This window comes from Syngnathus leptorhynchus, chromosome 8 (assembly GCF_054491065.1).
Source record: "Syngnathus leptorhynchus isolate UIUO chromosome 8, UIUO_Slep, whole genome shotgun sequence".
Taxonomy (NCBI): Eukaryota; Metazoa; Chordata; class Actinopteri; order Syngnathiformes; family Syngnathidae; genus Syngnathus; species Syngnathus leptorhynchus.
The window spans coordinates 11,326,843-11,354,754 of record NC_141202.1 but is presented as its reverse complement, the minus strand read 5'-3'; the positions used below and the strand labels follow the sequence as shown (position 1 = coordinate 11,354,754).

The 27,912-nt window shown below is 47.1% G+C and overlaps 5 protein-coding genes across 8 annotated transcripts; 1 reads left to right on the top strand and 4 right to left on the bottom strand.

Moving 5' to 3' along the window:
* Positions 1 to 15: 15 nt before the first annotated feature.
* atn1 (atrophin 1) lies at positions 16 to 9,581 on the bottom strand. 2 transcript variants are annotated; one of them, XM_085919364.1, is made up of 10 exons: positions 9,349 to 9,581; positions 7,965 to 8,098; positions 7,764 to 7,865; positions 7,457 to 7,576; positions 4,526 to 7,287; positions 4,180 to 4,390; positions 2,591 to 4,106; positions 2,294 to 2,461; positions 2,011 to 2,191; positions 16 to 1,280 (listed from the first exon to the last, which is right to left on the bottom strand). In XM_085919364.1, the coding sequence occupies exons 2-10, from the start codon at positions 7,989 to 7,991 to the stop codon at positions 1,247 to 1,249; spliced, it is 5,121 nt and encodes a 1,706-aa protein (XP_085775490.1). In that variant the 5' UTR covers positions 7,992 to 8,098; positions 9,349 to 9,581; the 3' UTR covers positions 16 to 1,246. The 2 variants fall into 2 exon arrangements, with proteins under 2 accessions (XP_085775490.1, XP_085775491.1); XM_085919365.1 differs by having other exon boundaries at positions 2,318 to 2,461.
* Positions 9,582 to 10,627: 1,046 nt separating this feature from the next.
* Positions 10,628 to 15,113, bottom strand: LOC147052456 (gamma-enolase). Its single transcript, XM_085917675.1, has 13 exons — positions 14,860 to 15,113; positions 14,568 to 14,653; positions 14,319 to 14,414; positions 13,927 to 13,985; positions 13,768 to 13,837; positions 13,566 to 13,699; positions 13,256 to 13,478; positions 12,504 to 12,701; positions 12,126 to 12,202; positions 11,872 to 11,996; positions 11,691 to 11,799; positions 11,337 to 11,395; positions 10,628 to 11,241 (listed from the first exon to the last, which is right to left on the bottom strand). Exons 2-13 carry the CDS (start codon positions 14,650 to 14,652, stop codon positions 11,172 to 11,174), a joined length of 1,305 nt encoding a protein of 434 aa, XP_085773801.1. The 5' UTR covers position 14,653; positions 14,860 to 15,113; the 3' UTR covers positions 10,628 to 11,171.
* Positions 15,114 to 15,525: 412 nt separating this feature from the next.
* mlf2 (myeloid leukemia factor 2) lies at positions 15,526 to 18,675 on the bottom strand. Of its 3 annotated transcripts, none has more exons than XM_085917436.1 (8): positions 18,339 to 18,675; positions 17,467 to 17,578; positions 17,354 to 17,389; positions 17,139 to 17,192; positions 16,782 to 16,910; positions 16,379 to 16,538; positions 16,090 to 16,304; positions 15,526 to 15,981 (listed from the first exon to the last, which is right to left on the bottom strand). In XM_085917436.1, the coding sequence occupies exons 1-7, from the start codon at positions 18,380 to 18,382 to the stop codon at positions 16,093 to 16,095; spliced, it is 747 nt and encodes a 248-aa protein (XP_085773562.1). In that variant the 5' UTR covers positions 18,383 to 18,675; the 3' UTR covers positions 15,526 to 15,981; positions 16,090 to 16,092. The 3 variants fall into 3 exon arrangements, with proteins under 3 accessions (XP_085773562.1, XP_085773563.1, XP_085773564.1); XM_085917437.1 differs by lacking the exon at positions 18,339 to 18,675 and adding an exon at positions 17,950 to 17,977; XM_085917438.1 differs by lacking the exon at positions 18,339 to 18,675 and adding an exon at positions 17,702 to 17,925.
* A 205-nt stretch (positions 18,676 to 18,880) lies between these two features.
* On the top strand, positions 18,881 to 22,166 carry cdc42l (cell division cycle 42, like). Its single transcript, XM_085917439.1, has 6 exons — positions 18,881 to 19,024; positions 20,215 to 20,319; positions 20,413 to 20,485; positions 20,560 to 20,669; positions 20,800 to 20,997; positions 21,155 to 22,166. Exons 2-6 carry the CDS (start codon positions 20,215 to 20,217, stop codon positions 21,242 to 21,244), a joined length of 576 nt encoding a protein of 191 aa, XP_085773565.1. The 5' UTR covers positions 18,881 to 19,024; the 3' UTR covers positions 21,245 to 22,166.
* Positions 22,167 to 23,324: 1,158 nt separating this feature from the next.
* Positions 23,325 to 26,749, bottom strand: wnt4b (wingless-type MMTV integration site family, member 4b). The gene is made up of 8 exons (XM_085917435.1): positions 26,661 to 26,749; positions 25,876 to 26,029; positions 25,244 to 25,328; positions 25,003 to 25,134; positions 24,206 to 24,348; positions 23,993 to 24,133; positions 23,674 to 23,836; positions 23,325 to 23,494 (listed from the first exon to the last, which is right to left on the bottom strand). Exons 1-8 carry the CDS (start codon positions 26,747 to 26,749, stop codon positions 23,325 to 23,327), a joined length of 1,077 nt encoding a protein of 358 aa, XP_085773561.1.
* Positions 26,750 to 27,912: the final 1,163 nt, after the last annotated feature.

Below are 27,912 nucleotides of genomic sequence, written 5' to 3'. Positions count from 1 at the left end.
CCATGATGCATTTTTCAGGCCTTTTAAGCTTAACAGACAATGGGCAGTGTATATCATGATCACAAAAAAAAAAAAAAGAGACTGAAGATGGTAGTTTGTTCCGCCGGAGATCCCCGCAGCGTCTAAAGGCCTCGCTCGGCGATCCGTGTCCGTTTTGAAGGAGGTTCCTCTGGACGGATGTAGCGAGAAAACCCATCAGCGCACTGAGCCCTTCAGCACAGTTCGTAAATCACGTTCTCGCAGCTCCCCCTCCATTTTCCCCCCTCTTTTCTTTCTCCCTTTTTTTTTTTCTTCTTTACAGTTTACTATGGAATGCCAACTCTACAGGGCGGCTGCTTTTCAATGGAGCAACTCAACTCCCATGGTTCACACTCATCCCATGTGTCTCCTATTAGCCACACTCGCCAAGAGTAGAGAGAGGAGGGGTTTGACAGAGGGACTCCAAAAGGGGGAGGGGGAGCCACACGAGGAATTTGATATGCTTTGTGCATGAGGGACTCGAATAGAATAAAACAAAGACGGGGGCGAATACACTCAAGGTAAAGAAGTGCATGGGGACGGACACACGTGGTGCACAAGTAAAAACGTAGCAAAAAAGAGATCATTTATTTCCAGATTTGTTTTTTTTTTTGCTTTCGTTCTCATCTTGTTTCACAAGTTCCATTTAAAATAAAAATAAAGACTGACAGTCATACCATGAAAATGTAAAAAAATAATACAAATAATATGTACTGTGTGTGTATATAGAATTATATCATTATCAACAAACAGACGACATAATAATAATAACAATACTGTTGTAAACAGAACAGAAGAGAAACGACTGGTCTCATGCATATAGAACCCTCAAGTACAAATGAGGGTGGGTTTTTTTCTTTTTTTTTTTTACTAAAATGAAGAACCAAAAGTTCCACCAGATCCGAGTGAGCTCTAAATCTACATGCAATGACATTAAAAAGACTCATGTACACATTCCGTCTGGCATCAAGTATTTTACACATTACTGTAACTCATACTATCGCCCCCCCCCCCATCTAATCCATACACTGTACAGAGCACAATACAAAACAGGGCTGAAGTTCAAGAACACAATGCAGAAAAAGAGTCTGGAACTTCAACAGGGTGTACTCGACGGTTTGTAAATTCCCCTGTCCAACTTTGTCTCGTCATAGTTTTTAGTGCTTTTATTTTCCTTCGTTTTTTTTTTTTCTCCTCGCCTCTGCGCCACTCCTTATTGGCTCCTCCCTCACAGGGTCTTGTCACTCTCTTTCTTCAGGTGACTGAAAGGTTAAAGGAGAAATAAGTTAAGACTTTTACATGCTATAATGGAACCACTAAATAACATGCTACGAAGCGTCTGTTTTTAAGCTATATGACAATATATTGCAAGCCGCTGCACAAACTAGTCGATTACATGGTGTTTTTATCCTCTGAACAATTGTATGCTAATACCAGCGTATGCCAATTAGCAATATCCTGTTAGAATAGATTATGTAAGGAGCTATTTCAACCTATTCTGTAAGGGAAATTACCGCCACCTATAGAGTTGGAGTCCAACAGCATCAACTTGGCGTGTCTTGAGTTGTCATCTTTGATCCCTCGCTACTTCGCCTTTCATTTATCGCGGCTTCACTACATCGCAGATTTTTTCCCCCCAAATTAAAAAAAACATTTAAAAGTCAAAATAAAACTTCTAAATTGAGGAAACATGTGTCTAAACTTTAGGACAATGTAGTATTGCTCCAAATGTTTGTTTACATTCCTTTAGAAGTACGATTTCGCGTGATCGCGAATTAGCATCTTTCCACTAACTCGTTAGCCTGCCCAGTACTCCTTGTTGGTGACCGTACTTTGCGGATTTCACTTATCGCGAGTGGTTTTTGGAACCAATCATCCGTGGTAAACGAGGGATTACTGTATACAGTTCTCTTTGAATTTGGTTTGGATCACGTCAGGACTTGTGGAAACTGGTGTCAGGCCTTAGTTTGTGCATCGACACAAACAGCATACCTGTAGTACTCGTCCTGGGTGAGGGAGTGGTGGTGATGGTGATGAATCCACTGCTGTTCCAGGGCCAGTCTCTGGATCTGCAGCTCTGCGCTCTGGGCTTGCTGCATGGCCTGGAGCTGATGGGCTGCCGACATTGGACCAGTGAGGGAGGACGGTTGGGGCATGTCACGGAAAGGAGCACCTGGGAGAAGTGTCCCCGAGAAGTGAAAGCATCAGTATCCCCGCCGAAATATTCTCGATAAACTTTGAGGGTTGTTTTGAGAATAAAAAAGTGAGCGAGTACATGGACGAGGAGTCTTCTCCTCACCAAACAGCTGTTGGCGAAGCACCTCGCTGTCAGTGAGGGGGTGAGCCAGGATGGGGGTGCCTATTGTCGCTCCTGGGTAAGGAAGCCGCGCCAAAGGAGACCCTGACGCCAGCGGGTCCATCAGGGGGTGAACCCCGCCCGCCGCTAGATGCCAATGATGTAATAGGAAATAAAGGAGATATTTAATAGGAGCCAAAGAAACAGCAAACACTGAAAATAGAGGTCATATAAAGTCAACTCAAACAAGGTGGCATAGTTAGTAGCAGTGGGTACCTGTGTCTTGTTGGTGCAGGTGAAGGTGCGAGTGAATGTGTGAATGCTGGTGATGGTGGGGCGTCACATTCAGCATCTGGACACGACTCGCATTTTCTCCTCCGCTTCCTCCACCTGTTGCGCCTCCATTGGCGTTGCCTCCTCCTGCTCCTCCCCCTCCACTTCCTCCCCTTTCCCTCTCCCGCTCTCTCTCCCGCTCCCTTTCCGCAAAGGCTGGCAATGCCGTCCTGTCCCGTTCCCTTTCTCGCTCCCGTTCCCGTTCTCCGCTGCGGTCCCGCTCGAAGGAAGCCGGAGACCGAGCGGGAGGTGGGTAAGACTCGGAACTGGCTGGGGCTGACGGTTGATGAGAGGACAGGGAACTAGGAAAAGAAGAATTGGGGACCGGGTGATGAATTGAGGTGGCGCTGGAGGTTGGCGGAGCGGGTGGAGGAGGGGGAGCCACTGGAGGTGCAACAGGGGCTGCAGAAGGCGGGGCAGCAAGGGGTGGTGCAGATGAAGGGTGAGAAGGGTGCGAAGGTGGTAGGAGCGATGAAGGAGGTGGATTTGGCATTGACTGCGGGGCCGAAGGGTTTGGGGGGCGAGTTACCGGGGCCAGTGGCGGGTTTTGGAGGTGCGGTGGGCCGGTTGGAGCTGGAGGTGGTGTGCAATAGAGTGACACCTCATTAGCTCCTGCTCCACCTGCCCCAAGGAGCAAGGAGTGGGCATGTGCATGTGCATGTGCATGTGCATGGGTATGGGCATTGGCGTGAGAATGAGAGTGAGCAAGGGCAAGAGCTGCAGGATCATGAATGGACCCCGGCGGATAGACCCGTTCATCACTCTTAAACTCAAATCCCGACTTCATGCGATCCCGGTGAGCAGCGACCGCATGAGGAAAGCCAACTCCTCCTAACCCTGAAGACCCAATCCCACCTGGAACCGGTCCTCCTCCTACCCCAGGGTGGCCCCCGATACCTGGGCTCCCTTCCAGGCTGCCACCATACAAGAAGCCCAAGATGGCCGCAGCTGTTGCTGCATCAGTAGGTAGGTGATGTGGATGGGCGATTGCATGATTTTGGAATTGCGGAAGAAAGAACGAGGGATGGACGTGTGGATGACCATGATGAATTTGAGCGTGGTGTGCTTGGGCTCGACTTGCTGCCCCGAGGGGAGACATTGCATGAGGGCGAGCATACTCGCTAAGGGTTCTTAGAGCTGGGGTATCAGGACCAAGATAAGGACCGCCTATACCAATTCCCAGAGCACCCTGAGGGCCCCCAACTACTGCTGATGCTCCAGCCATGGATGGAAGCAGAAGAGAGTGGGGGATACTGTGAGAGAGGCTGGGATGGAGGTGGTGTGCCGGAGGAAGGTGCGCATGTGGATGCGAGGGATGATGCTGAACGTGATGTGAAGGGTGGCCAGACGGGTTTCCCGGACAGGATGAAGACGATGAAGGATCGAGGATGATGGAGGGCGAAGAGGGGAAGAACAGGGAAGATCCCTGACGGGCTGCTGCATTGGCATCTTTTTGTTGCTATAAAGAAAACAAAATGCATTTGTGAATCCCTTGAATCTACTAGACATAAGTATGAGGTTTACAAGCTTACCTGTAGATGGCGATCCAGCTCCCTCTCCCGCTCCCTTTCTCGCTCTCTCTCTTTTTCTCTTATGTCTCTGGCACGTTGCTCAACCTCCCTCCGAGCTCTTTCTATCACCTCATTCCTCTTCTTCCATAATTTGGATCCGTCCAATGGAACAAAGAGGACATCGCTGCGGGCACAGGAGTTGCCGCTACCACGGTCAAGGACTTTGTGAAACCTGGACAAGTGACACAGTGATGCAGCACTTCATTATTTTCACCAGCAGAAGTCAATACCGGCAATCATTGTGATCTGCTGGACAAATAATAAAAGAAAACCCGGATAAAGATGAATTCAGTGTCTTTGACATTACCTTGCTGACTGGCTAGCGTGGATGGGAATGTCTACAGGCTTAGGTTCAGGAGACGGACTTCTTAACACTGGTGGTGGACTTTCACTCTCTTCCCTCTCTTCTAGTGGTTCCTCTTTAATGACAGGTGCTGGGGGTGGACCAGAATCTGGATGGCCGTCTCCACCGGGTTGCGTTAAGCCGGGGGCAGGTGTTGTAACGCTATTAGTGAGCGGTGGAGGCCCCTTAGAGACATTCTGAGGCGATTGGGAGTTGGTATTGCTGTTAGTGGGTGTGCCACTGTTGCTATTGCTGTTAGCCAGGCTATTGCCGCTGCTTCCGTTGGAATGGTATGTGCCACTGAAGCTTGGGTGGCTGTTCAAGGTGCCATGTAAAGGGGAAGGGCGGCATCCGGGTGAACAGCTGGATGAAACGCCAGGCCCTGAAAATGCCATGTTGGGTGCGGAGGTGGATCCAGGGGGAAAAGATGAGAATCCTGCCATCTGATTAGTAGATGGGCTTGGTAGTGGAGATACATGTGTCGGAGGAGTCTGGGAAGATGACTGGTAGAGTGGGGGGCGAACATTGGGTGCCATACCTGGTGGGAGTTGCTGGGCATGAGAAGACTGGGATGGGGGTAAAGGAGGTTGTGGTGGTGGTGGTGGATAGGTAGCATTTGAAGGGTGTCCGTGACTGGTTGAGGAGGATGGAGAGAGAGCAGGAGATTGATTTGGACCTCCACGGCTTTGGTATAGTGTAGACTCTCGCAAGTTTGACTCCCTCTCTCTGTCTCTTGGTCCAGACTGGTAGTGGGGATGGGGAGGGTGAGGATTTTGGATCCCACCAGGCCCTGAAAACTCTCTTACCAGATTAGAAGTAACGCCAGGTGGGCTGAGATAATCTCTATTAGTTCCAGCGGAGGGAGGTCTCCCTGCATTGAAGTCTTTCCCACCAGTGGGAGGATACTCTCTGTGAAAAGGGTCAGCGGCAGAGGAAGGAGTTTGTGCCTGTTCCATGGTTGGAGGAAACTCCCGACTGGCTAAGTTTGTGGGATGCGAGTGTGGGGGCAGGGAAGAATGAGATGGGTGGTTATTGGTGTTTTGGGGTGATGCCGGTGGGTCTCGGCTGAGTATGGGGTTCACAGGTAGTCCACTATTTGAACTTGGATGGTTTCCTTGAGAGATTGAGTTGTTATTTGGGTTACAGGTTCCTCCAACTTCTCTTGTTTGGTTTCCAAACTCACCCCATCTGCCTCTGTCTTTTTCTCTGGAATGGCCCCCTCCGGCTCCGTTGGGGCCAAAGTCTCTGCTCTGGTTTTGGTTTGGCATGGAAAACTCTCTTCCTGCATCACGTTCTCTGTCTTGCTCTCTGTCACGGAAAGCTGGAACAAAGTCTTTTCTATCAGGACCAATGTTAGAAGCTCCATCTCTTCCAGAGCCTTGGAACTCCCGGTTCTGACCCACGGACATACCCGAAAACTCCCTGCCTTGGATGCTATTTGGGCCACTACCATTACCCCCACTACTAGTGTCTCTGTTGTTACCCATGGGAGCAGAAAACTCCCTGTTAAGCTCCCTCGATACACACTCACCTCTCACTCCCCTCTCCCTGTCTCCTGCAGCCGCCCTCTCTCTGTCCCCTCCCCCTGCGGCATACCTGTTAAGGTACTCCCTGTGGGGGTGAGGATGTGAATGGGGGAGGTAAGAGGAGTGACGAGAGGAAGGAGGGTTGTAAACTGAGGGAAGTTGCTGTTGCTGCACTGGGGGCTGATGCTGGTGTGGGTGATGGTTGCCAGGGTAACGGGTGTAGCCCCAACTCCCCTGGCAACCGGTTGTTGTGCCACCCTGCCAGCTGGGGGAGCTGTAATGATGGGGGTGGGTGTTGGTTTGGGGTTGTGATTGAGATTGTGGCTGAGGCCCAGTCTGCAGCAGAGAAGGAGGCGTGGACTGGGCCTTGTCCAGGTGCTTTTCTGCCTTTTCCATTTTGTCTCTTTCTATTTTAACCTCCGGGGGAAGGTTTTGTCCCCCAAGCTCCAGTGGTTTTAGAGCAGGTGGAGGAGGAAGAGGTGGGGGCAAAGAGTGTGGAATGCCGGGGCTGTTATGGGAAAATTCTCCACCTGCGGCAGATGTCTTTGTCACACATTGTGTGTTGGCTTTGGAATTGACTCTGTTGCCACTCGGCACCGCATCGGTGCCTGTTGGTCCACCGTACTCCACTTTAGACATGAGTTTGGAGTCCAGGGAGAAATACGACTTCCTCCCACCATTGCTGTCATTTGAAGAATCTCTAGCGCCACGAACTGAGGAATTGAGACCAGAGGAGGGGCAAGGATGGATAGGCTTAAGTGTACAGTCCTCAATTCGTGCATCTGTATCCGTCTTTTGTTCGTCTCCGCAGGGATCCTCCCCTCTCCGCTCCCGTATCGCCCTTCTGTCCTCTGCCGACATGCTTCCTGCTCCTCCATCTTTGTTTTTCTCCCGTTCCCTCTCTCCTTGCTTTGGTGAGTCCGGGCCCTCGGAATCAGAGTCGAGGCTACCCAGGGGGGAAGCGGAGAGACTCGGGGATGAGGAACGATTGTCCTGGTCGATGTCCCGCCCGCTGCTCAAACTGCTGCTGCTATTGGCCAGACTCCCAACAACTGAACTCCTGCTGCCCTGGGATTGGCCGTCCTCATTGTCACTCTCACGGGATTGGCTGGCCGCAGAGGTAGGAGGCGGGACGGCCGAGGGAGCCAAGATGTCAGCGGCGTGTGTTGATGTTGGAGGGTTTGGGGTGGCTGCCGAATCCTGACAAGAAGAGATCAATTGTGGATCAAGTAAAAAAAAAAAAAAATCAGTGTTGTGAAAGGATCTATTGCCAGAGCATATTTCTTCATGGCAAAAATAACTCCCCGTTGGTCATACACATAAATTATTTCCAGCTTTATAAAACAGGCTGATGAAATCTAAGACAAACCTGAACTTTCTGCCTTTTTGCAGGAGACACGAGTTCCTCCCCCTCGCTCTCTGATGAATCATGGCCTTGTGATCTGCGACTGAAGCGATTCCCGGCCAGTTCCTCACCGCCACCTCTTGGCTAGAACCATACAATACTTTGAATTCTTCCGTTACAAGTTCTGACCTCTTTCATGCACACACCGATACCTATACATCAAACTTGCTTCATCGCACTCGTCCAAGGTCAAAATACACGATAGAACGACACGAATCGGTCTGTACTAATGGGCTCACGACATGAAATCGAAAACAAAGAGTCCGCGTACCGTCTGTCTATCGTTGCGCTCGGGGCGTGTTGGGCTTGCATGCGGGCGTCGACCCCTCCTCTCCTCGCTCGCTCCCCGCCGCCGCCCACTGCGCATGGGCACCTGCGAGGCCAAGACAAGGTGTTGAAACGGGGTCTGGCCAAAGCCAGTACTTCAATAATGAACTCGTTAAGTAAATATTTGCCTCCGCCATGCGCATACCGATTCTTTGTGCGTCCGTGTTTTCATGATTTCTTCCTTACAACGTCCATTTTACGACACAAGCCATTACTTGGACTGAATAGGGTTGATTCTGCAGTTGCTTACTCTCTCAAGTGATAGGCCAAGGGGGAAAGCTGAAAAGGATGGTAAACAAAGAAGGTCTTATTGAGTCTTTGGGCTCAAATGTATCATTTTGAAAACATGAAACACATATAGAATCATAAAAGGGATGTCGTGGTCATTCGCAAAATAGAATTGCACACCATTTGTGCAAAGCAGAACTTGCGGCATTGTGTTGAAACATGTAATTTACAACTGCAAAAGCCTTGTTTGAATTCCCAGCATGTCTCGCTCCACACCAACGCCGCTGCTTTTCACCGATGCTCCAAACAGTCACGCTGCGGCCAAAAAACCTACTGGCACACATTGACGGCTCTCTTTTTCTTTTTTTGGCCACTTGATATGAGGAGTGCATGCGCTTTGGTCATCCTGTCCGGCAACTGGAAGCCACTCCCCCTTAGCGCCCCACTGTCTATTTCACCACCACATCCCTAACCCTCAACCACTTGTGGTTAACCCACATGACCTGGTTATGACTGGCAAGCATCGCATGCTCATTTCTCGCTGCGAGAATGTGAGAGAGAAAAAAAAAATGGCCGGATCCATTCATTCATGCCACAGTGAAAAACGGCCGATGTGTTTTGAATGAGGGATATAAATAGTGTCCCCTGCCAGATGGGGAAACTGTCATTTTTAGCAAGCGTGCGTGTGTACAAACACCGTCCGCAGCGGCGGCAGCGCTACACATGACTGTGCATTAATTATTAGTGCATGCTGCAGTGACTAAGTCGATGAGAACCACACAATCCAAAAAGATGGGGCGCATACACACGTGTTTATGGCCCTACTTTACACTAATAAGGACAGATGCATGATACAGGTGGCAGCTGGCTGCACTGACATTGGTCAAACTGGTCATGAACTTACAAAAAAAAAAAAAAAAAAATTGTAATGAGCCCACTGCAGTGTAATTGATACACATGCGTGCAAAGGCAGCTCCGTACAGACGCCAGGAGCACCTCATGCATGGATGAGAGGAAAGGGAATGGCGGAATGATTGCATCTAGCACCGGCTACCCTTCTTCTTTCTCTCTCTTTTTTTTTTTTTGTTGCTTTGCTTTGCAGGAATGTGGCCGTCATCTTGAACGCAGCACTGGGGTGACAATAAGGCACAATGAAAGAAGAAAAAAAACGGGGGGGTGGGGTGGAGGGGTAATAATGGTGGTGAAGATTCCAAAACACACAGCATAAGCATGCATTATATTGCACCCCCATGTACCCCCCCCCCCCCCCCACTACCTCCCCTCCCCTTAATTGTGCTTACCTTTAATATCCAGCGATGCGTGCTGCTGCCGCCGCTGCTGCTCTCACTCCCCCTTTTTCCTTCCTCGCCCTCCTTTTTGTCGTCTTTTCTCGCAACGCGCGCCGCCTCATGTTGCACACACACATATACACACACACGCGCACACACAAAGCAGCAGCAGCAGCAACCGGGCAATAGCAACAATGCGGCTGAAATCTTCTCGGTCGCGGCGTGGAAAAAACTGAACTGTACAAATTGATGCGTATGTGCGCTCGCCTCTTCCCCCACCCCCTTTTTTTTTTTTTTTTTTTGCCTTGGCCCCCCTCCTCGTCTCCACCTACCCCCCTCTTCCTCCAAGACGACTTTTTATATAGATTTTTATATACCGCTGCCTGACTCTTTGCGAGGCAATGGAGAGTGATGAGAAAAGAAGAGAAAGGAAGGCGTGATTTGAATAAGGAGAGTGGGAAGAAAGGGGGAGACGTAAAGGAACAGAAAGAAGGGGCAGTCACCTTAACAGTCGACTTAATATTGATATTTGGTTTGGAAGCAATAAAATTGTGATTGTTTGGGTTTTTTTTCCTCTATGATTTTTCTTCATGGTCGTCTGTCCTGCAGCTGTCTGTCTGGGTGAAGCTTGTGTCCAGCCAAGCGGCTCTGCAGACCTCCTCTTTCTCCTCCCTCTCCCTCTCTCTCTCCTTCACGCAGCCCCCTGTCCCGTCTCCTATTGTGTGGTAACCATAGCAACCCGGCCGGAGACTGTGCTCAGTGCGCCTGCGTGGCTCTATAAGCTCCCAAATCCCCCCCCCCCCCCCCTCCCCACTCTCACAACAGTCGTAGTCGTCACGGAGCAGCCAACAGCCACAGACGTGCAGACGGGCGCGCGCGCACGTTTCACAAAGCAGAGCACGCGGGCTCCTCCTGCGGTTCACTTTGTGGAATTGCAAGTGACGTCTCCGGCTGCACGTTGTCGGCCAAAATATTAGATACAGCTGCATAGAGACAATGAGATCCAATACTAAAGTGCTCAATGCTATGACAAAAGTACACATACACTTTAACAGTATGGTTTTTTTTGTGTTTCTTTTCAGATTAGCGTGACACATTATGAGGGCCCAAGCCGAAAGCCGCAAAACCACAACAGAGAATTGAACGCCAGAGGTTACTTGTAAGTTACTTTAGATGATAAAATTACAGCATTACTTCACAATTGGGGAAAAAAGTCAGTGTTATACAAATAAACTTTTATACAGTGGAAACATTTATTTTACAAAAATGAGTGAAAGTAGTTTGCCTTTGTGAACATTTTATTGTGGTCATCTGTGATAATCCACGCAAGTAGTTGAATCATCTACTTATTGTTGCGATTGTAGGCTGCGGTGATGTACAAGTGCACAGTGACATAGCAACAACTGTTTCTCATATTTTGGTAACTTTAACTCGCTACAAGAAAAGGACAAAAATATTTGTTAAGCCTGCTGGATAAAGCAGTTGCATTGACGCATTAGAATTTGCAGGGGGTCAATGTACATTTACATTAAAACAACAAAAAACGATAGAGATGTTAAGATGGACTCGCCATGTACCCATCTTACTTATTTGCCACAATTAATCACAAACATAACTTTGTTTAAAGCTGCTTCGCATTCGCGGCAAGAAAGTCAGGGAAGACGACAAAAACACAGTAAAGGACAAAAATCATCCACAGTTGACGGAATTTAGTGATGGGAGGTCAGTGCAGGGGGATGCTCGCATCAAATTCAGCCACTTAATGGCAAAGCCTGGGATCAATATTGCGCAACAGAGCATTTCTCGCAATGATTGCCGACGTCAGCGCCGGGTGCTCAGAGTGCGCTGGGATTGCGAAAGTTGTGTCCGGCAAAGTGAGCCTGCTCACCCAACTCTTCCTCAATCCTGATTGGTGATGGAGGGAAGCCAAAGCGTGGACAAAAAATGCACACATTAGTGACAATTTGTTACTTTCCATCAATGACAATTTGGATACGCACCTCATGAGCTGATTGTACTTGGCCAAACGTTCTGAGCGACAGGGGGCTCCGGTTTTAATCTGAGAAGAGACAGAAATGTAGTATTTATTAATTACAATCGAATCGTGTTTTATGATAGTGAAAGTTGAAGTCACTATACATTGTCTCCTATGCACGGGAAAACAACTGCAAAGTCACAGCTGGAAAAACGTGCCCTTTGAGAAACTCACGACAAATTCCCGCTACTTAAAACAGTGTAAATCAGATTATAAACCCCCAGTAATAGTATTTGTTCTTCACGGAGGATAAAGAATGCATGCCTGTGATATTGTTATTATTGCACGGCTGTACTTGATGATCTGTGATGCTTCTCACCTGTCCAGTGCAGAGACCCACCACCAGGTCCGCTATGAAGGTGTCCTCGGTCTCACCCGAGCGATGGCTCACCATCACTCCCCAGCCGTTCTCCTGAGCCAGTTTACAACTGAAAGAAAACAAGATGGGGTCCAGCAAATGCATGTCTGTGAGTTGCGTGCCAAGCGTAGGATCAACTCACGCCTTGATGGCCTCCGTAATAGAGCCGATCTGGTTGACTTTAAGCAGCAGGCAGTTGCAGGCCTTGTCGTCCACGGCGCGTTGGATCCGACGCGGGTTGGTGACGGTCAGATCATCCCCAACCACCTGCACAATACATCTATACCGTAGTACACTATATATCTCTCTATTCTATGCTATGGGGTGAACACAAAAGCCTACGTAGAACAGCTGAACTTTATTTGATATTAAATCCCGTCTTTGAGTTTCTTATACCTGAATTCCCACCGAGGCAGTGAACTGAGTCCAAGCTGGCCAGTCATCTTGGTCGAAGGGGTCTTCGATGGAAACAACTGCGGGGGAAGCAGCACATTGCACGCCTTGAAGCTGAGCGCTCTACGAGTCATTTACACCGTGGCGTTCCACGCGGTTGACCACGCCATTACGAGACCAAAGAGCCACATCCTCGCCTGCCAAATGAGCATCGCAGTAGGTAATTAAAAGCTCTTTAACAGGACTAATTGTGGAGGCTTGACGAGGTAACAAGCTTAGTTGTGCTTCCTTTTTTTGGGGGGGTCTCCAAGGTGACAGGAAACGAGACCGTGGCGGGCCGAGGATGAGCCACATAATGAGGGAGTACCAGAAGCCACGGACCTGGGTAGTTGTTGATGAAGCCTTGGTAGATGGCGGCGAGCTCCTCGCCGCTGATGTTGCGCGCGGCGTTGGGCGGGGATTTGAAGTCCAAGTCGTATTTGCCCTCCATGAAAAACTCAGAGGCGGCCACGTCCATGCCGATCACCACTTTGTCAGTGAAGCCTGCCTTCTCGATGGCTGTCTTGATCAGCTCCAAAGCTGCAGGAAAGTCAGGTCAAGTTGTTATCAATAAGAATCTTTACATGAAGTTGAACCACCAAGTGGGACAATTTGAAGTATAACCAACATTTTAAGGGAAAATATGATGAAACATTACTTTTTCTGAGGCTTTGTTCTGTTTTTGTGCCATGACTAATCTAAAAGTATTGCTTAGGCGCCAACTTGGTTGAAGTGGGTTGAGGAACTTCAATCATTGCTTTTCTGGCTTCTTGTGGCATCTATGGGCAATTACTACTGTATATAACCCTTTTGGGAGGGGCTAAAATCACTTAAAGATTTTCACTCATCATGGAGGTTATCCCGATTCCACTGTATTTCATGTAAACGCTTTATTGGTTAATTAGTCTTGATCAATGGGATTTTTGTTTTGTTTTTTGCAGCGAAGCCTCTAAAGACAAATCCACCAAAAATGTCATCATTCGGATGTTTCAAAGGAAAGTCTTAATGGTGAGTAGTTTTACTTTATTTTAGTTGTTTGACAGAACTAAAGCTTGAATTTAAATCATTTTTTTGTTTGATTTCTGCTTTCTCACCTTCACTGTTCTCCTGGATGTTGGGAGCGAATCCGCCCTCATCACCCACATTTGTTGCATCTTGACCGTATTTCTCCTTGATCACACCCCGCAGCGTCTGGTACAGCTCCGCCCCCACGCGCAAGGCCTCACGGAATGACTCCGCCCCTACGGGCAGTACCATAAACTCCTGCATAGCGAGCCTATTCCCGGCATGAGACCCCCCGTTGATCACATTAAAAGCCTGAAAGTGAAGAGACGGGATTTCAATGAGGTGTTTTGTTACTAGCTGCCGTTATCGAAGCAAGGAGTCCCAATAAGTTGAACTCACAGGTACTGGGAGAACCAGATCTCGGTTTCCTGCCAGATCGGCGATGTGACGGTAGAGGGGCGTGTCCTTCTCTGCCGCTCCCGCCTTGCATACGGCCAGTGAGACACCCAGAATAGCATTGGCCCCAAACTTAGCTGCACAGAAGCAAAGAAAGCGTTGAGGATTCACTTAAACGTTGAACGAATGAGAACCAAAAGTCTACATTTGTTGTCTGTGCCGTCCATTTCGATCATCAAGTTGTCCAGTTTCTCTTGCTCCAGCACGCTGATCCCCTGAAACACACACACAGCAGGGGTCACAACATCATGTCACCAAACGGCGAAGACAAACGTCAACAAAGTACTACTACAGTTCTACTCACTGACTCAATGAGGGCGGGTCCAAGCGTGTCATTAATATGACCGACTGCTTTGGTGACACCTAAGACACAAACGCAAGACATATTCAGATAATTTTTCGCTTTCCGGTCGAAAAGTTTGAACGTTTTGTGCGACTGTGGACTAGTTATTTTATCTCAAAAGAGGCTTTAGAGGTCATATGTGCTTGTCCTGGGAAATTCTACGCTATGCTATGTTGCTATGCTATGATCAATCTGTCCTCTGTGACCTATGGTGTACATTTTTTCCATTCTCTTCTTAACCCAAAATATTAGAAACATTTCTCAGCATGATGTAGTACAAAATGGACACCATTGCACTCTCCATTGCTGTTAGGGTAGCATTATTATTTACTCTGGAGTATCTTACGATCTACCTTTGCCCTTGTAACGAGTCTTGTCACCATCTCGGAGTTCCAGAGCCTCGTAAATGCCGGTGGAGGCCCCGCTCGGCACAGCGGCCCGGAACAGACCTGGATTGGGGGACAAAATGGTGAGCTATATGTGGTTTGGGGGTTTCATCGAGGTTGTTGTTGGTTTTTTTACGTAGAGTAATATTTGGACAATTCTAGAGCTATTATTACAAAAGGAGTCAACCCTGGACATCTAAATATATTTCTAATAACCTTTATTGGTATGAAGATCCACTTCCACTGTTGGGTTTCCCCGGGAGTCCAGGATCTCCCTGGCAACAATATTCACTATGGACATCCTGTAAAAATCCAAACAAATTGCACCAAATTCACGATTTCCATTTTAGCTAGCAGATTCTTGCCAATGACACATCTGATTCCCTGCAGGAGAAGACTCCTGGCATAAAAGCAACGCTGCAGTCTCAAGTGTGAATCCGCTCGTCATGGCTGGATGATCACCATCGCGACGGAGGGAGAAGATGGAGGCAAACGGAGAAATTCTTACCTGCAGCCTGTTTGGCAGAGGAAGCGAGAGGATGTGCGGCGGCGATGAGTAGATGGAGGGAAATGGGAGACGAGGAGGAGGGCGAGTACTATGCACACACTGGTAAGAGGAGGGGGAGGGGCTGATGAGTCACGAGAGGTGGCACAGTGTGTGTGTTTGGGAGAAATGGTGAATCAAAGATGGGAATAGAGTGGAAGATCAGGGGGTCGAGGATGTTTGACTTGGTTGCCATTCGTTGTGCGTGTGGCCTCCATTTCAGCCTCACACATTTGAGGATGATGTGTAGCTAGAAAGCGAGCGAGCATCTGTTCACATTCCGATGTCGCGGCTTCAAAGTCGACTGTGATCTTACAAAGGGAAAGGAGAAGATAGGTAGACGGGTGACGATGCCCAAAGGGACGACGTGCTTTTAAAAATAGTGATGGTTGTCATTGGGAGGCAAGCGGAGTGGGGGAGACGAGGGCTCTCATTGGCTGGGCCGCGAGTGCCATCTGTGACGTTACGTGCTGTTGGTGAGGGGTGTCCAAACGACGGCCACGCAATAGGAGGCAAAATCTTTCATGGGGCCCTTCACATCAATGTGCAGAACGTGTATCATCAACTAAATCGAATATTTTGTTAAAGGCAAACAGACACAACGTATAATGGAGGAGACCCAGCCTGTTATCTAGCAATGTTTTATTAACTTCATCTAGCTAGTTTAATCAACAGTATACAATTCATTTCACAGACACATTTGTGTGTCTCCACAAACATAAAACGAACTGTACAGCAGATGCACTTAATACTTGGAGCACTTTTAATGGGCAAAAACACACACATCAAATCTTGGGGAGGAAGCCAGGGCGTTTTATACAAGGGTGGGAGTGTGCAGAGGGAGGATTCATTCTAAGACTATCAACTGTGTGTGGATGGGGTCGAAGGGATGGGGGGGGGGGGGGGGGGGTTGTTTTTTTGTTTTTTTAAATTGTTTGTTTAGGGCATGTTATGTGTTTATGTATCGACGGTCCGGTCGACTCAAACATCAACAAGAAAGTTGGAACGATCCTCAACTTGGTTCACAGCATCCGTGGAGAGATTCCTCCCCTCCCCCCGGTCGGCTCAAGGTTTTAGGTGGGACTCCTGTGGGTAAAGATGGTAGGTTATTCAATTCCTATTTTGACTTAAGCAAACAAGTATGTTTTGGGGACATGAGAGGAACCCGCGAGTAAGGTTATGCAGAGACCGTACCTTTCACCAGTCGTAACGCGGGCGGGACTGGGGCGGGTGGTGTCGGGGGGAGTCGTGCCGGTTTCCCGGCGGGGTCGTGGAGCTGGGTGGCGCGGTAAGAGCTAGCTGCTGCCCCCCTACCCGTCGGTCTCGACTATAGTCCAGCGCCCGGGCGCTGGGGGGAGCGAATCGCCCCGCCTGAGTCCTCCACTCGGTGTCGAACGCCTCGGCTTCGGCTGACGGACAGAAGGGGTCGCTTCTTAAACCATTGTTTCATTTTAGCCTTATTCTTGACACTCCCGCGGCTTACCCTCGTCCAAGTTTATAAAGTCCTGCCGTTCTTCGCGGTCTCCCGTGCGGCGGTTCCGCGAGCGCTCCATGATGTGTGCGCGTTCGCCGATGTGGTGGCCGATGGCCAGACGCTCCACTCCGCTTTCACTGTCTCGCATGGACTGACGGGTCTCGCGGATCTGCAACCAGTCGCGTGGCGTTTATCAAACCGGTTAATGCATTGACATGCTGGTATCAAACTCAAGGCTCTTGGGCAAAATCCGGCTCTCCGGGTCATTTAATGTGGCCCATGGAAACTGCTCCAATTTTTCACTACGGTGTGGTTTAACTATGATTTAGCCCAGGATGACCTAAGTTTGACACCCCTGCATATATGTGGGACGCCAAGTCTGGGTTTGTTATTAGGAAAGTACTGTACTCACCCCTCTTGGACCATGTCTTGTTTGATGAGTTTGCTGGTACACCGTAGGTGCTCCGGCGTCCGTGGAAGAGTAGGAGATCACTGTTGAAGAGGAGAAAGTCTGGCAGTTGGGCGATCCAGAAAACCTGTCCTGGAAGAGAATAAGTCAATCTATTACTTACAAGATGCCTATATTTAAACCAAGGTAGGTAAATACTTTTTGAGTAGGGGGGGAGAGAGGGTGTCCCGATTCACTTTTTCTTTTACTGCGACGGTATGGCCGCAGGGTGTTTTTTGCGCTTTATTGAGCAGCATTTTTGCAATTAGCATAGTTTTTTTTCCCCTTCCCAGCACAGTCATAATATTTAAAAAGAATAACCATGTTTTCCATCATTTCCCCCATCATGCCAAACATGTCCATGAACCCTCCACCCTGCAAACAGAGAGAACACTATGAGTCAGGCGCGTGGGAAAGTCATCTCTTGAGCACAGCCATCTTAAAACAAGGAAACAATTGTGAAGTACCTTTTCATAATCTATTTTTTACTGATTCACTTGAAAGAATAAAGCGACTAAGATATTTGAGACACTCACCATTCCCATCATGCCAAATGGGGTCAGTGCACCAGCCTGGAAAATGGTGCATGGCAAATGTAAGCAGAAGAACTCAAAATATAAACATAGCGCAGACATTTTTGTTCCATTACCTGTCGTCGTGGCGCACGAGGCGGTTGAATTTGTGGTGCCAGTGCAAAAGGGTCCATGCCGAACGGTCCAAACATGCTCCTCATCTGCTGCCTGTGAGCGGCAAAAGGATCCCTGCGAGGCAGAATGGCATCATCAAACTTTCATTTTCATTGTGTAATTGGGTCAAATACAATACAAAAGTAACACTTTAGCTATGGAATTCCAGTATGCTTTAGTGAATGTAGATTTACTTACACTTTCTTTTTTATAAATCTGATTTATTGACTAAATAACCAACAGATTGACTGTTTAGCTACATAATGCACCTCTTGCAAATAAAGACCACAGCCAGATAAACTGAGACCTTGAAATTATTCTCGGGATGGAAAAAGTATATCCATTCAGCTACCAATAAAAATGAACAGACATGAGATTATGACTCTTGCATTTTATATACTGGCTGTGACATACTATCATCGAATGAGATATGGATTGAACTTGACCTTTAGTGATATATGGGGGTTGCACTCGATTCTCACTTGAGAATCACGTATCTTATCCTGATTTATATTTCATGAGCATGACGTGCCAACGCTGTCATGCAGAAAAACACCTGTGAATCAAGGCTGCTGCATCACCGATCACTCACGTTCTTGGGGAGACACTTTCAACGTGCTGTTGTCTCGCAATGTACGTGAAATTTTAGTTAGTCGTGAATGCAAAGTGATGTCTTAGGGCTCTTAGTAACTTAGGTCTGGTGCAACACACCGACTAGGCCAGGGGACGAGTAACCTGCATCCGAGCAGACCGAGAAAGACACGCGATGTATTTCAAAACGAAGCTCTGAATGCAATCAGTGTTTTTACACTGCAATTTTGGTGTGTTGACTCACAGCATGTAGGGGTCGTCATCGACGTCATTCAGGAATCGAAACATGTTCGACGCTGGTGATGCAACTCAGCTGGCTGCTAATAGCCAGCTAGCTAGCTAGCTAGCGAGGTAAACAGATGCTGTTTTCCACGAACAATCACACGATGGACTCGAGCCACCCCTCCCAGATCAAAATGAGGGTAATTCTGTTGTCTGAAATACTTTAGGTGAGGCAAAGCGGAAAACTGATTCGCTGTAAAGCCTGGATGGCAGATTCCAGAAGCCCGAACAAAACATGAGAAACGGAAGTCAGATTTTGACAAAGAGAAGGCGAATTAGTTTACAGAGCGCTTATGGAGACCATCACTACTTCCGGGTATAGATTGATCAAAGCAAAAGTGTGAAAGAAAACCACGACGATATGCACCTCAATGTACAGTATCTTAACAAGTCATATTTATATGAACTCATTATAGTCACAGAAATAATAATGCAGAGTCACAACTTTCAAATAAAATGATAACTAAAATCACTTTCACCACATTCTGTATTTTATTTTTATAGTCTCTTGCGTGACTGCTTCCTCTGAGTGGCGCTGTTTCATCTCCGGACGAGGTTGCGGCAAGTCTCCAATGCGCCTGCGCTCAAAGTCTTTCGCCCCTCAAACCCGGATGTAACCAACGCCTAACCTGTCGGAAGGAAAAAACGGTGAGTAGAGTAGAAAAATCCGTTTTGAACGGCAAAATTCGTGATCTTTCCTCAAGTGGACTCGCGCAGGAGAACATTTGGAACATTTGCGACTCGCACCGAGTGGGAAAGTGAGTAAATTCGAGCGCCTGCTTAGTCGTTGCCACCGAGCTGTGCGTGCGTGTAATGTTGGCTAGCATCAATCTGCTTTTATGCATTTGTCACGTTTAGCAAATATTTGGCTTATTTGTTAACGTTTATCTTTATTTGGTAGCGCGAGGTAACACTTTAAAGCGACGAATGTGACTTGATATAGTAATTAATTTTTTTCTGTTTTGTACTTTCGCCTCGTATGTTTGTTTGTGACCTTTTACTTCCACTCCTTTTAGGCTTATGCTATTTATATAAGCAGGCATTCATGATATAATTGCTGAATTAACAGCCTGGGCTTGTTTTTGCGTTGTTTTAATTGGACGTTTTAAATATGGCCTGTGCGGAAGTGAGCCGCTGTCGTCAATTTTTTTGAGCTTCTACATGTAATAACAAGTCTGGCACGACGAGCCCTCAAATCAGTTCCAAACAAACGCTCTAAGCAGGAAGGGGGGGAAATACAATTGCCTTATAAATTATGACGTTCACCCGCAATTAAGTTTCAGAGAAGTCCCTAATATGATATCTGTAAGACAATTTGTACCTTTAAACTCACTTCGACATTTAGTTCATGTTTATTTTCGTGGTGTTCAATTGTCCACTTTCAAGCTTGGACACTAGGATATTGTGGCAAACAAGTGTGAGGTTTCTGATATAGGAACAGTTTATCTTTCTTTTGCGTATGGAGTTCAAAGCTGCACACAATACCTTACTCAATCTTCCTTCCTGTTTTGCCTTCATCTTATGACTGTGCATAAGCGTATCTGGTGGCATTATGATTGTGTGTCTAGGTAGCAAATTATCAGTAGGCTGTGTTTGTAGTGTATATTGTCCCCAAAAGTGTCAAAACCTTATAAAGTTTGGGATTGCAATGTTTAGTGTTCTAGTTCTGGCATTAAAAAAAAAAAAACATCGTCATGGAATGCTGATAAGATGGCCCAGGCACAAACAAATTGACACTTATGTCAACTTCATGTCTTGCTCAGGTCACAAGAAAACGTATTCAGGTAGCAACGATGTCTGCTCTCGTATAATATTATCTCTTTCTTTTGTGTCATTAGATGCAGACTATAAAGTGTGTAGTTGTCGGAGATGGTGCGGTAGGAAAGACCTGCTTACTCATCTCCTACACGACCAACAAGTTCCCCTCAGAATATGTGCCTACGGTAAGATTAGCTTTTCTAGGAAATCAAATTTTCTGATGTCTTTGTTTAAGGGGGAATGAGCCATAATCTTTTTTGTTTTTTTTACTGTGCTAGGTTTTTGACAACTATGCAGTGACCGTGATGATCGGGGGCGAGCCTTACACACTAGGCCTTTTTGACACTGCAGGTAAGGAATTTTAACTGCATTTGTCACTAGCTGACCACATTACAAAAGCATCCTTGTTTTTCCCGTGCGCTCAGGTCAGGAGGACTATGACAGGCTCCGTCCTCTCAGCTACCCACAGACAGACGTGTTCCTTGTCTGCTTCTCTGTCGTGTCCCCATCATCATTTGAAAATGTCAAGGAGAAGGTCAGTTATTAGGATTCAACTTAGACTTCATGGTGAACTTTGCCATCATAATTAATCTGTCCAACCTATTTAGTAATTTTGACATATTCCTGAGCAGCAAATTTAACCTGTCTCCCCACCCCCTCTTCAGTGGGTTCCGGAGATTTCCCACCACTGCCCACGCACGCCTTTCTTGCTGGTGGGAACTCAGGTGGACCTGCGGGAGGACAGCAACACCATTGAGAAGCTGGCCAAGAACAAACAGCGCCCCCTGTACCCCGAGAACGCCGAGAAGCTGGCCCGGGAGCTCAGAGCCGTTAAATACGTCGAGTGCTCTGCTCTCACACAGGTATGACGCGTCGCTTGCTCACCTAGACCAGGCTCGTGCTATGTTAGCTAGAGTGCACAAGTCGCAAACACACTTGAGCTCTGAGACATTTTCATGGACAGGAAGATGTTTGCAGCATCCGCATGTGACGCCTACTCGCTTTTGTTTTGTCAACCAGCGAGGCCTCAAGAACGTGTTTGACGAGGCCATCCTGGCCGCCTTGGAGCCCCCCGAGACCAAAACCAAGAGGAAGTGCGTCCTGCTATAGACGAGCGGCAGTCAGAGACCAAACGGTATACGAGCAAACATTGTGGTGTGGTGGGGTGGGGTGGGGAGGGGGGCGGGGGGAAACATCGAGTTCAGTGGCCAATTAGGACAATGGGGAAGGTACAAAGAGACTTAAAAGGGGGGTTGTGCTGTGTGTGCCTTCAAAAAATAAAGAGTTGAACGAAGCAAAGGGAGTGAAAGGTCAGTGTGCAGTACAGCAAACGCGAGTAGCCTCAGTCGTCTTCTCCTCATCGCTGAAACCTTTTCAAGAGTCGCGTTCTCCACAAACGGGGCAGGAACCCTTCACCTCCCTTACAAGAGATTTTTTTGTTTGTTTTTGCGATGACGTCATTTGCTTTTGACTCTTATGGCCTTCTGGGGCTTTTCTCCAATTTGATGGAGTGAAAAAGACAAAAAAAAATAGTTTGTAGTAAACTTTGGTTATGCTGTAAAGGGGCAACTCAATGATAAGTGGTACTCTCAAATCTGATTTGAATGATGAGCACACGAGATTTATTTCGTACACTCCAAAGGCAGTGCTCCGTAAGCGCTTCTTCCTTCCAAACACTTGGTGATTAGCTGGGAGGCCATTTTCACTTTGTTTCCCTTCTGCGGGTGACTTAAAGAATTTATATTTTATTCCTTCTTTTGTGTATATTGCATTGATTTTATGTGACTTTATTTTTGGGACCTTTTTAGCAGTCTTTTTCTTTTCCATTTTGAAACTTGAGGTTTTATTTGTGTGTTTGTGACATCACTAGACTACCAACAGGGTGATTGTTAATGCAAAACGACAAAAATTTAAGCTGTAATCTTTTGCATCCATCTCAATCTTGAACGATTAAGATGTTAACCTTTGCTAGTAAATTGGTGGGAGTTTGTAATCACATAATATTTGTAATAATAAAATGGTTTAACGAACAGCATTTAGCAAAGTTCATCTGTTGCTTATGTGTGAAAATGTGAGCGGTTGAAAGAAGCATTTAGCAAAGTTCATTTGTTGCTCGTGTGAAAATGTGAGCAGTTGAAAGAAGCACTTCACAATGTAGTGGGACAAAACTACAGCTTTTTATTAGATGACACAAGCAAAGCTAAAAGCGCTGCGAGTTCGCGCACAAGCTCGACCCATGCAAGGCCGAGGGAGCGAAAGGTAAGACAGACGGACGCCGATGTCAGTAGAAGTTATTCTCTGCGTTTTAAACGTGTCTGCTGGAGGCCAAAGTGCAGCGAGGTCTCCGCTGTGCAATAAATAAATGGCGACGGAGAGGACGTGAACACAGTGAATGCAACTAAGTGCTGGAACGTTTCCGTTAGTGCCGCTTACAGTCAGCTTTGAAAGCCTTGTCGGTTCAGTAGGAGATGATTAGATGGTGTGTTTAGGGTCGTTATAATAAATTGAACATTTATTTCATATCCTTGTGAAGACTTGTACTGTATAGGCTTTGTCCTCACCGGTAGGACTTTTTTTTTTTTTTTTTCTTCTAGCAACTTTGCTATACTTGCAGGACAACTACAAGTAACTAGTGAGGCAAAACTGCACTGTCATGGTTCTCGTACTACTAATGAAGAGCTAGATGTGAATAGAATGTTGAGTCACTTGTACCGCTAGTAGCATGTCGTCATTTCGTTTTTGTACTAGAATGCCAAGGTTGTCGTCCTAGTGTGCTGTTATATGGTAGTGAAAGAAAGAAAAATCATTACTAAGACGGTCATTATCACCGAACGCTAGTTACGAGTGCTGCGTACATGAATGTCCAGGATATCAAATAAATGCGCCAACCACTTTTCCATAGCGAGTGATGTGCGTACTAGCATGAATGCACGTCTGTGCTTGTCGGTTTCAGTATTACGAACGCGTAAGGAGTAACGATGGAGCCCAGTTTGGGCTTTAATTAGGCTTGAGGGCCGACTTGAATGTGAGAATTCAGAGTGGCCTCACTGCTTCGTTGTAAAAAATTAAGAGATAAATGTGTCATCAGTGGTGAAATAGTCCTATCCTCATCCCATGGTTGAGGAGTGTCTGGTTTGTGATTGGGGGGTCTCTCTTCTAAGGTGTTAGGTTTATTTTAAGAGGGACGGCTTCAAACTCTGCAGGTGTGAATGGTAACCGTGTTCTTGCACTGCTGGCAACGGACCGAGCAGCACCAGGAGAACTTGCAGGAGCAGCGCTGAACCACCTCGGCACGGCCCGCTCTGTAGCCCGGCCCGCAGCACACAAGTTCACAGCCGTCCGGTGCCAACCGTGACGTTCCTGGGTGCGGGAGGGGGCAGAAGTCAGATTTTGGTTTTAATAATCTGGATTTTGTTGACAGCGTTCGTCCCGAGAATGAGTAGTTGTGAATTTGCTGTCTATATTCCGGGTGGAGAAACCCGCAATAAATAGGTTTGTTGGATTTCAGTTTTTCATTTGTGGGGAAAATAAACCCTCACCATTGCATCTCCTGCCCGCGGTCCCAGGGATGCCGTTGTCAGGGTCCAGGTGGCAGAAGTCTGGGGACGGTGCGAGGTACACCAGGTCTCTGGCAGCGGGGGGTTTCACCTGGGGGTCGCGAGGGAGCAGAGCGGTCCTGGATCCGATGCGAGTCAAACGGACCTATCGGAGGAATCGGGGTCATTCTTTTTTCTATTTCCAACCAAACCTCAAAAGTGGAAGAACATCTGAGAGAGGTCAATTGAAAATTTTTGATCAGTTCAATATGGAGTGATTCACTATGTGAATTTGATGTAGTGATGTGTCACCATGCGGTACCTCTGTGGCTCCGTCGAAGCGTTCCTTGAGTACGATTCCGACGCGCCGGAATGGCGGCATGACTTTCCAGCAAGTCCTCAGCTCACAGGAGCCAGACACTCCGTGACACTTGCACTCCACCTGCATGTTGTGAAGGATGGCCTGAAGACAGGAAATGTTGAAAATGAACGCCGGATCTTGGCGGCAAATAAAACGGAAAAAGTGACGAGCAACCTTTCGACCAGCCTCGTTGTTGTGAAGGTTCATCAGCGGTCGGCCGGCCGACAGGCCCCGGGCTCGTTCCGGTTCATCTACAAAAGTTTGGGAAAAGGCAACGCCGTAGGAGAGGTTGTCACTGCAGCCTGACCACTGGAAGCCTGTGATGAAAAGACATGATAGTGAGACTTGGTTTGTTCCCGATCCATAGTTTTCTAATCTATTAGGCCATTTTTGCAAATATTTTCTATAACTGCTATCTTGGTTAGCTTAACCTGCCTTTAACAGTTCTTCAGTTCTTCAGTTTATGATTTGGATTTACTCTATTCATGCTTTAATTGGGTTTCTCTTGGTACTTCGGTCTTCTCTCATCTCCAAAAGAAGTGTTAGGTTTTCGAAATCGTCCATAAGTATGTCTTGAATAGCTCTAATCCACCAGAAACACATGCTTCATTTGCTGTAGTAGAAGGGGCCCAAAAGAGCTAGAGGGACAGGCAAACAAGCTTAGACGTCACATGTAGTCCAAGGGAGGTCCCCGTAGAACAACAAGGCTGGAAGGTCAGAGGCTGACCAGGTTGGATCAATCCACAAGGGTTAAGAAAGACTTGCTTGGATGGATATCAAAACAAGTCTCGGTCAGTGACCGGTTATTTGATATCAATGATACCGAAGAGTTTGGAGAATTTGTTTCAAAGTCAACATTGATGCTGGAATGTGACACTTTGTAGTGACCGTCATGTGTTTGCATGTCTTTGGATGTGAATCACTGAGAATTTCCTGCCCCCCCCACCACACCTAACAGAATCCACGCTCACCCTCGGGGCTCACCCCTCTGACCTTCCGGTCACAGCCACACCTCTCCAGTTCCCCGCGCGTACACGCCCGGGTCACGGCCACCGCTACGGCCGCCGAGGACAGAGCGTGCACGAAGGCTGCCTCGCGAGTGCCTGTTTAAAAAACAATCCAGAAAAACTAGCAAGTAAAAAAAAAAAAAAAAAAAACACAGGAAATTTGTGATGATTCAAACGCAAAATGAATCTGTATCTGTGGCCACACCTTGATTCATAACTCTGCCAAAAACATTGATTCCTCGGGGGGTGGTGGAACAGTTCCAACGGCGGTTCCTGAATTGGTGCTGACACTAGAGTGGAAGTGTAAACATGATTACGATATTGATTTATTTGGCGCACATCCTATGAGACTTTGATCATTTGAATCAGGTGTGACGGAGCAAAGAAACACGGTCCTCAAACTGGACTTGCCCATAACCGTGTAGTTACCATATAGTGACTGGTCCCAATTATCTTTGTAAGGGCGTTATTGCAAAATGCAGCTCTTCTAATGGCCGCCGTTAAATGCAGTTGCTTCCACTTTACGACAGCTACAAGCATCCTTCGTGTTTTATAGACTTAAAATATGAGCGACGCTTATCACAGTCTCATAAACTTTAGTCAATCCACAAATCTCAACATCCTGAATGTCAAATAAAATGAATTCTGAGCTTTTAAAATTAATTCCATATTAAATAGACTGGGAACGTTTATATCCGGGCCGCCTTGGCAGTTCCTTAAACGTCTCGCAGTGTAGTTCTTGTATGGCAACGAGTCCAAGTCCAGTTCTCCTGTGACCGTTATGAGGACAAGCCCGATTGAAAATGAAGGGAGGGATGTTGTAAAATGGGATCATACCTCCTCTATGACCATCTCTGCAGCCTTGCGTACAGACTCCATGACCTCCCCCCGTGACCTGCACACCCCCACCTGCCCGGGGGTCAGCCCCCTCAGCCGCGCACATGGGGCAGCACCGGACACGGGCCTGGAGCGAGGTAGCCTCGCCAGGGAGCTGAGGACAACAGAGCGGAGGGATGGAGGGTTCTTCACACAGGTTCGCAGTGGTGGGAAGTCGTCAAGTAAAGCCGCACCGAACTACAACATAGATGCTATTTAGCATTAGCTGATTAAAAGGCTATGCTAATTTTAGCCACGCCCCCAAACACCTAGCTAGCTTTAGATTGTTGCACAAATTTCAACAAAGTAGTCTCAAACATTGATCTCTCAAATCTCTGAATACTATTTCAAGGATTTAAATCAGTACTCTTCTTTTTATTGCGGTCTTTTTACAATCCTACTTAAGTACTTTTGCCACGTTTGCGGTTCAGTGACGCACAGGGGGGCCCCCAGAGGGTGGCATAATTCAGGAGTACGGCGAAAAGACGGGTGCATAAAGAAGAACGAGGTAACAAGTTGCACGACTTTTTTGGGGGTGGACAGCGGAAACAAGAGGACAAGCGGGGGCAAAGAAGATAGAGAAGCCTCAGTGACGGCAAAGAGAAAGGAAAGGGAAAGGTCAGCGGTGGGGAGACAAAGAAAAAAGCGGCTGAAAGGGATGGGGAGACATGTCACTATCTTTGAAACGTTATAGCATGACAAACAAACTTCCCTCCCGCCCGCCTTCCCGCGCGCGTCCGACTTACAGCCAGTTGGTTGCCATGGCGGGCTGCGTCGCCCATAGCAACAGGAGGAGGAGCGGTGCCGTGAGATTGACAGTGAAGACGCTTGGCATCAGACCGTCCGGCCGTCGTTCCGTCTGCGTGCGTCAGGTCAGCCGTGTCCGTCTGTCTGTCCGTCTGGTCTATGTTCCTGCTCCTGAACCTGGGCTTGAGCCCCTCATAGCTGTTGGCAAGGTCAAAGGTCAAAAACAGAGTTGATGGAGATGAACTTTGGCAATGAGATTCCATGAGTTGGCACATAGTACTTTTGGGATAATACATTACCTTGATGGTTGCTTTTGATAGTTTGCTTCAAATTGAATTGCACTTGTTTTAATTATTTTTGAAGATTGAAGAACAAAAATGACAAATTGTCTTCAATTTTTGTTATTAATTATCACAGGAGAATTTTTTTTATTTATTTGTAAATGCTAAAAATAAAAAGACCAGTTTCTGCTGAAAACCCATTCTCAAAAATATTTGAATCAGATCATCTCAAATTGCCTTAATACGGATTTTTCTATTCAGAATGTTTTGGGTTTTTTTTAAATGAGGAGCGACTTCATCTTAACAGACCATAGTGCTGTTTCTCCTTTATTTAAAAAAAAAAAAAAATTGAAAAGACAATACGTTTTTCATTTTTTGCTGAAAAACCAAAACCAGTATATCTGCACTTACCAGTCTGTAGTGCTGAGGTATCCAGTTTAATATTTGCAGATCAAACTGAAATTTAATCCAAGTTGCTCTAAATGAATATTTCTTTCAAGCGTGCCCGTGTGGACCTTTCGCGGGTTCTTCGGACTTCTCTGGAAAACAAGTCCACGTGTTTGACTTGAGCGGAACAAAAATGACGTTGAAAAGAAATGAACTTTCACACTTCCGGAAGCATCGATCAAGAATCGGTTGGGAGCGCCGCGTCATGAGCTGGTTCCATTATGCACGCTCAACAATTTCCAGGTTGGAAGCGGCCACACCAAGCACTGATGGGTTATAAAGAGGCAGCCTCCAGTGAGGGTGGGTGGGAGCGAGGATGGACGGGTGTGAGCCAGGGTGGGGATGCGAGGGGGGGTGGGAGGGGTGAGTGAGCCACATACATGACTTCACGGATGGCAACAGTTGATAAAAGCTCTTTATTGGTGCCGTGGTAGCGTGACGGGCTGAGTTCACAGCAAATTTTGTCATATATGGCTATATTGTTATTATAATAGGACAATCTGCAAAAAATGAGGGGAGATTC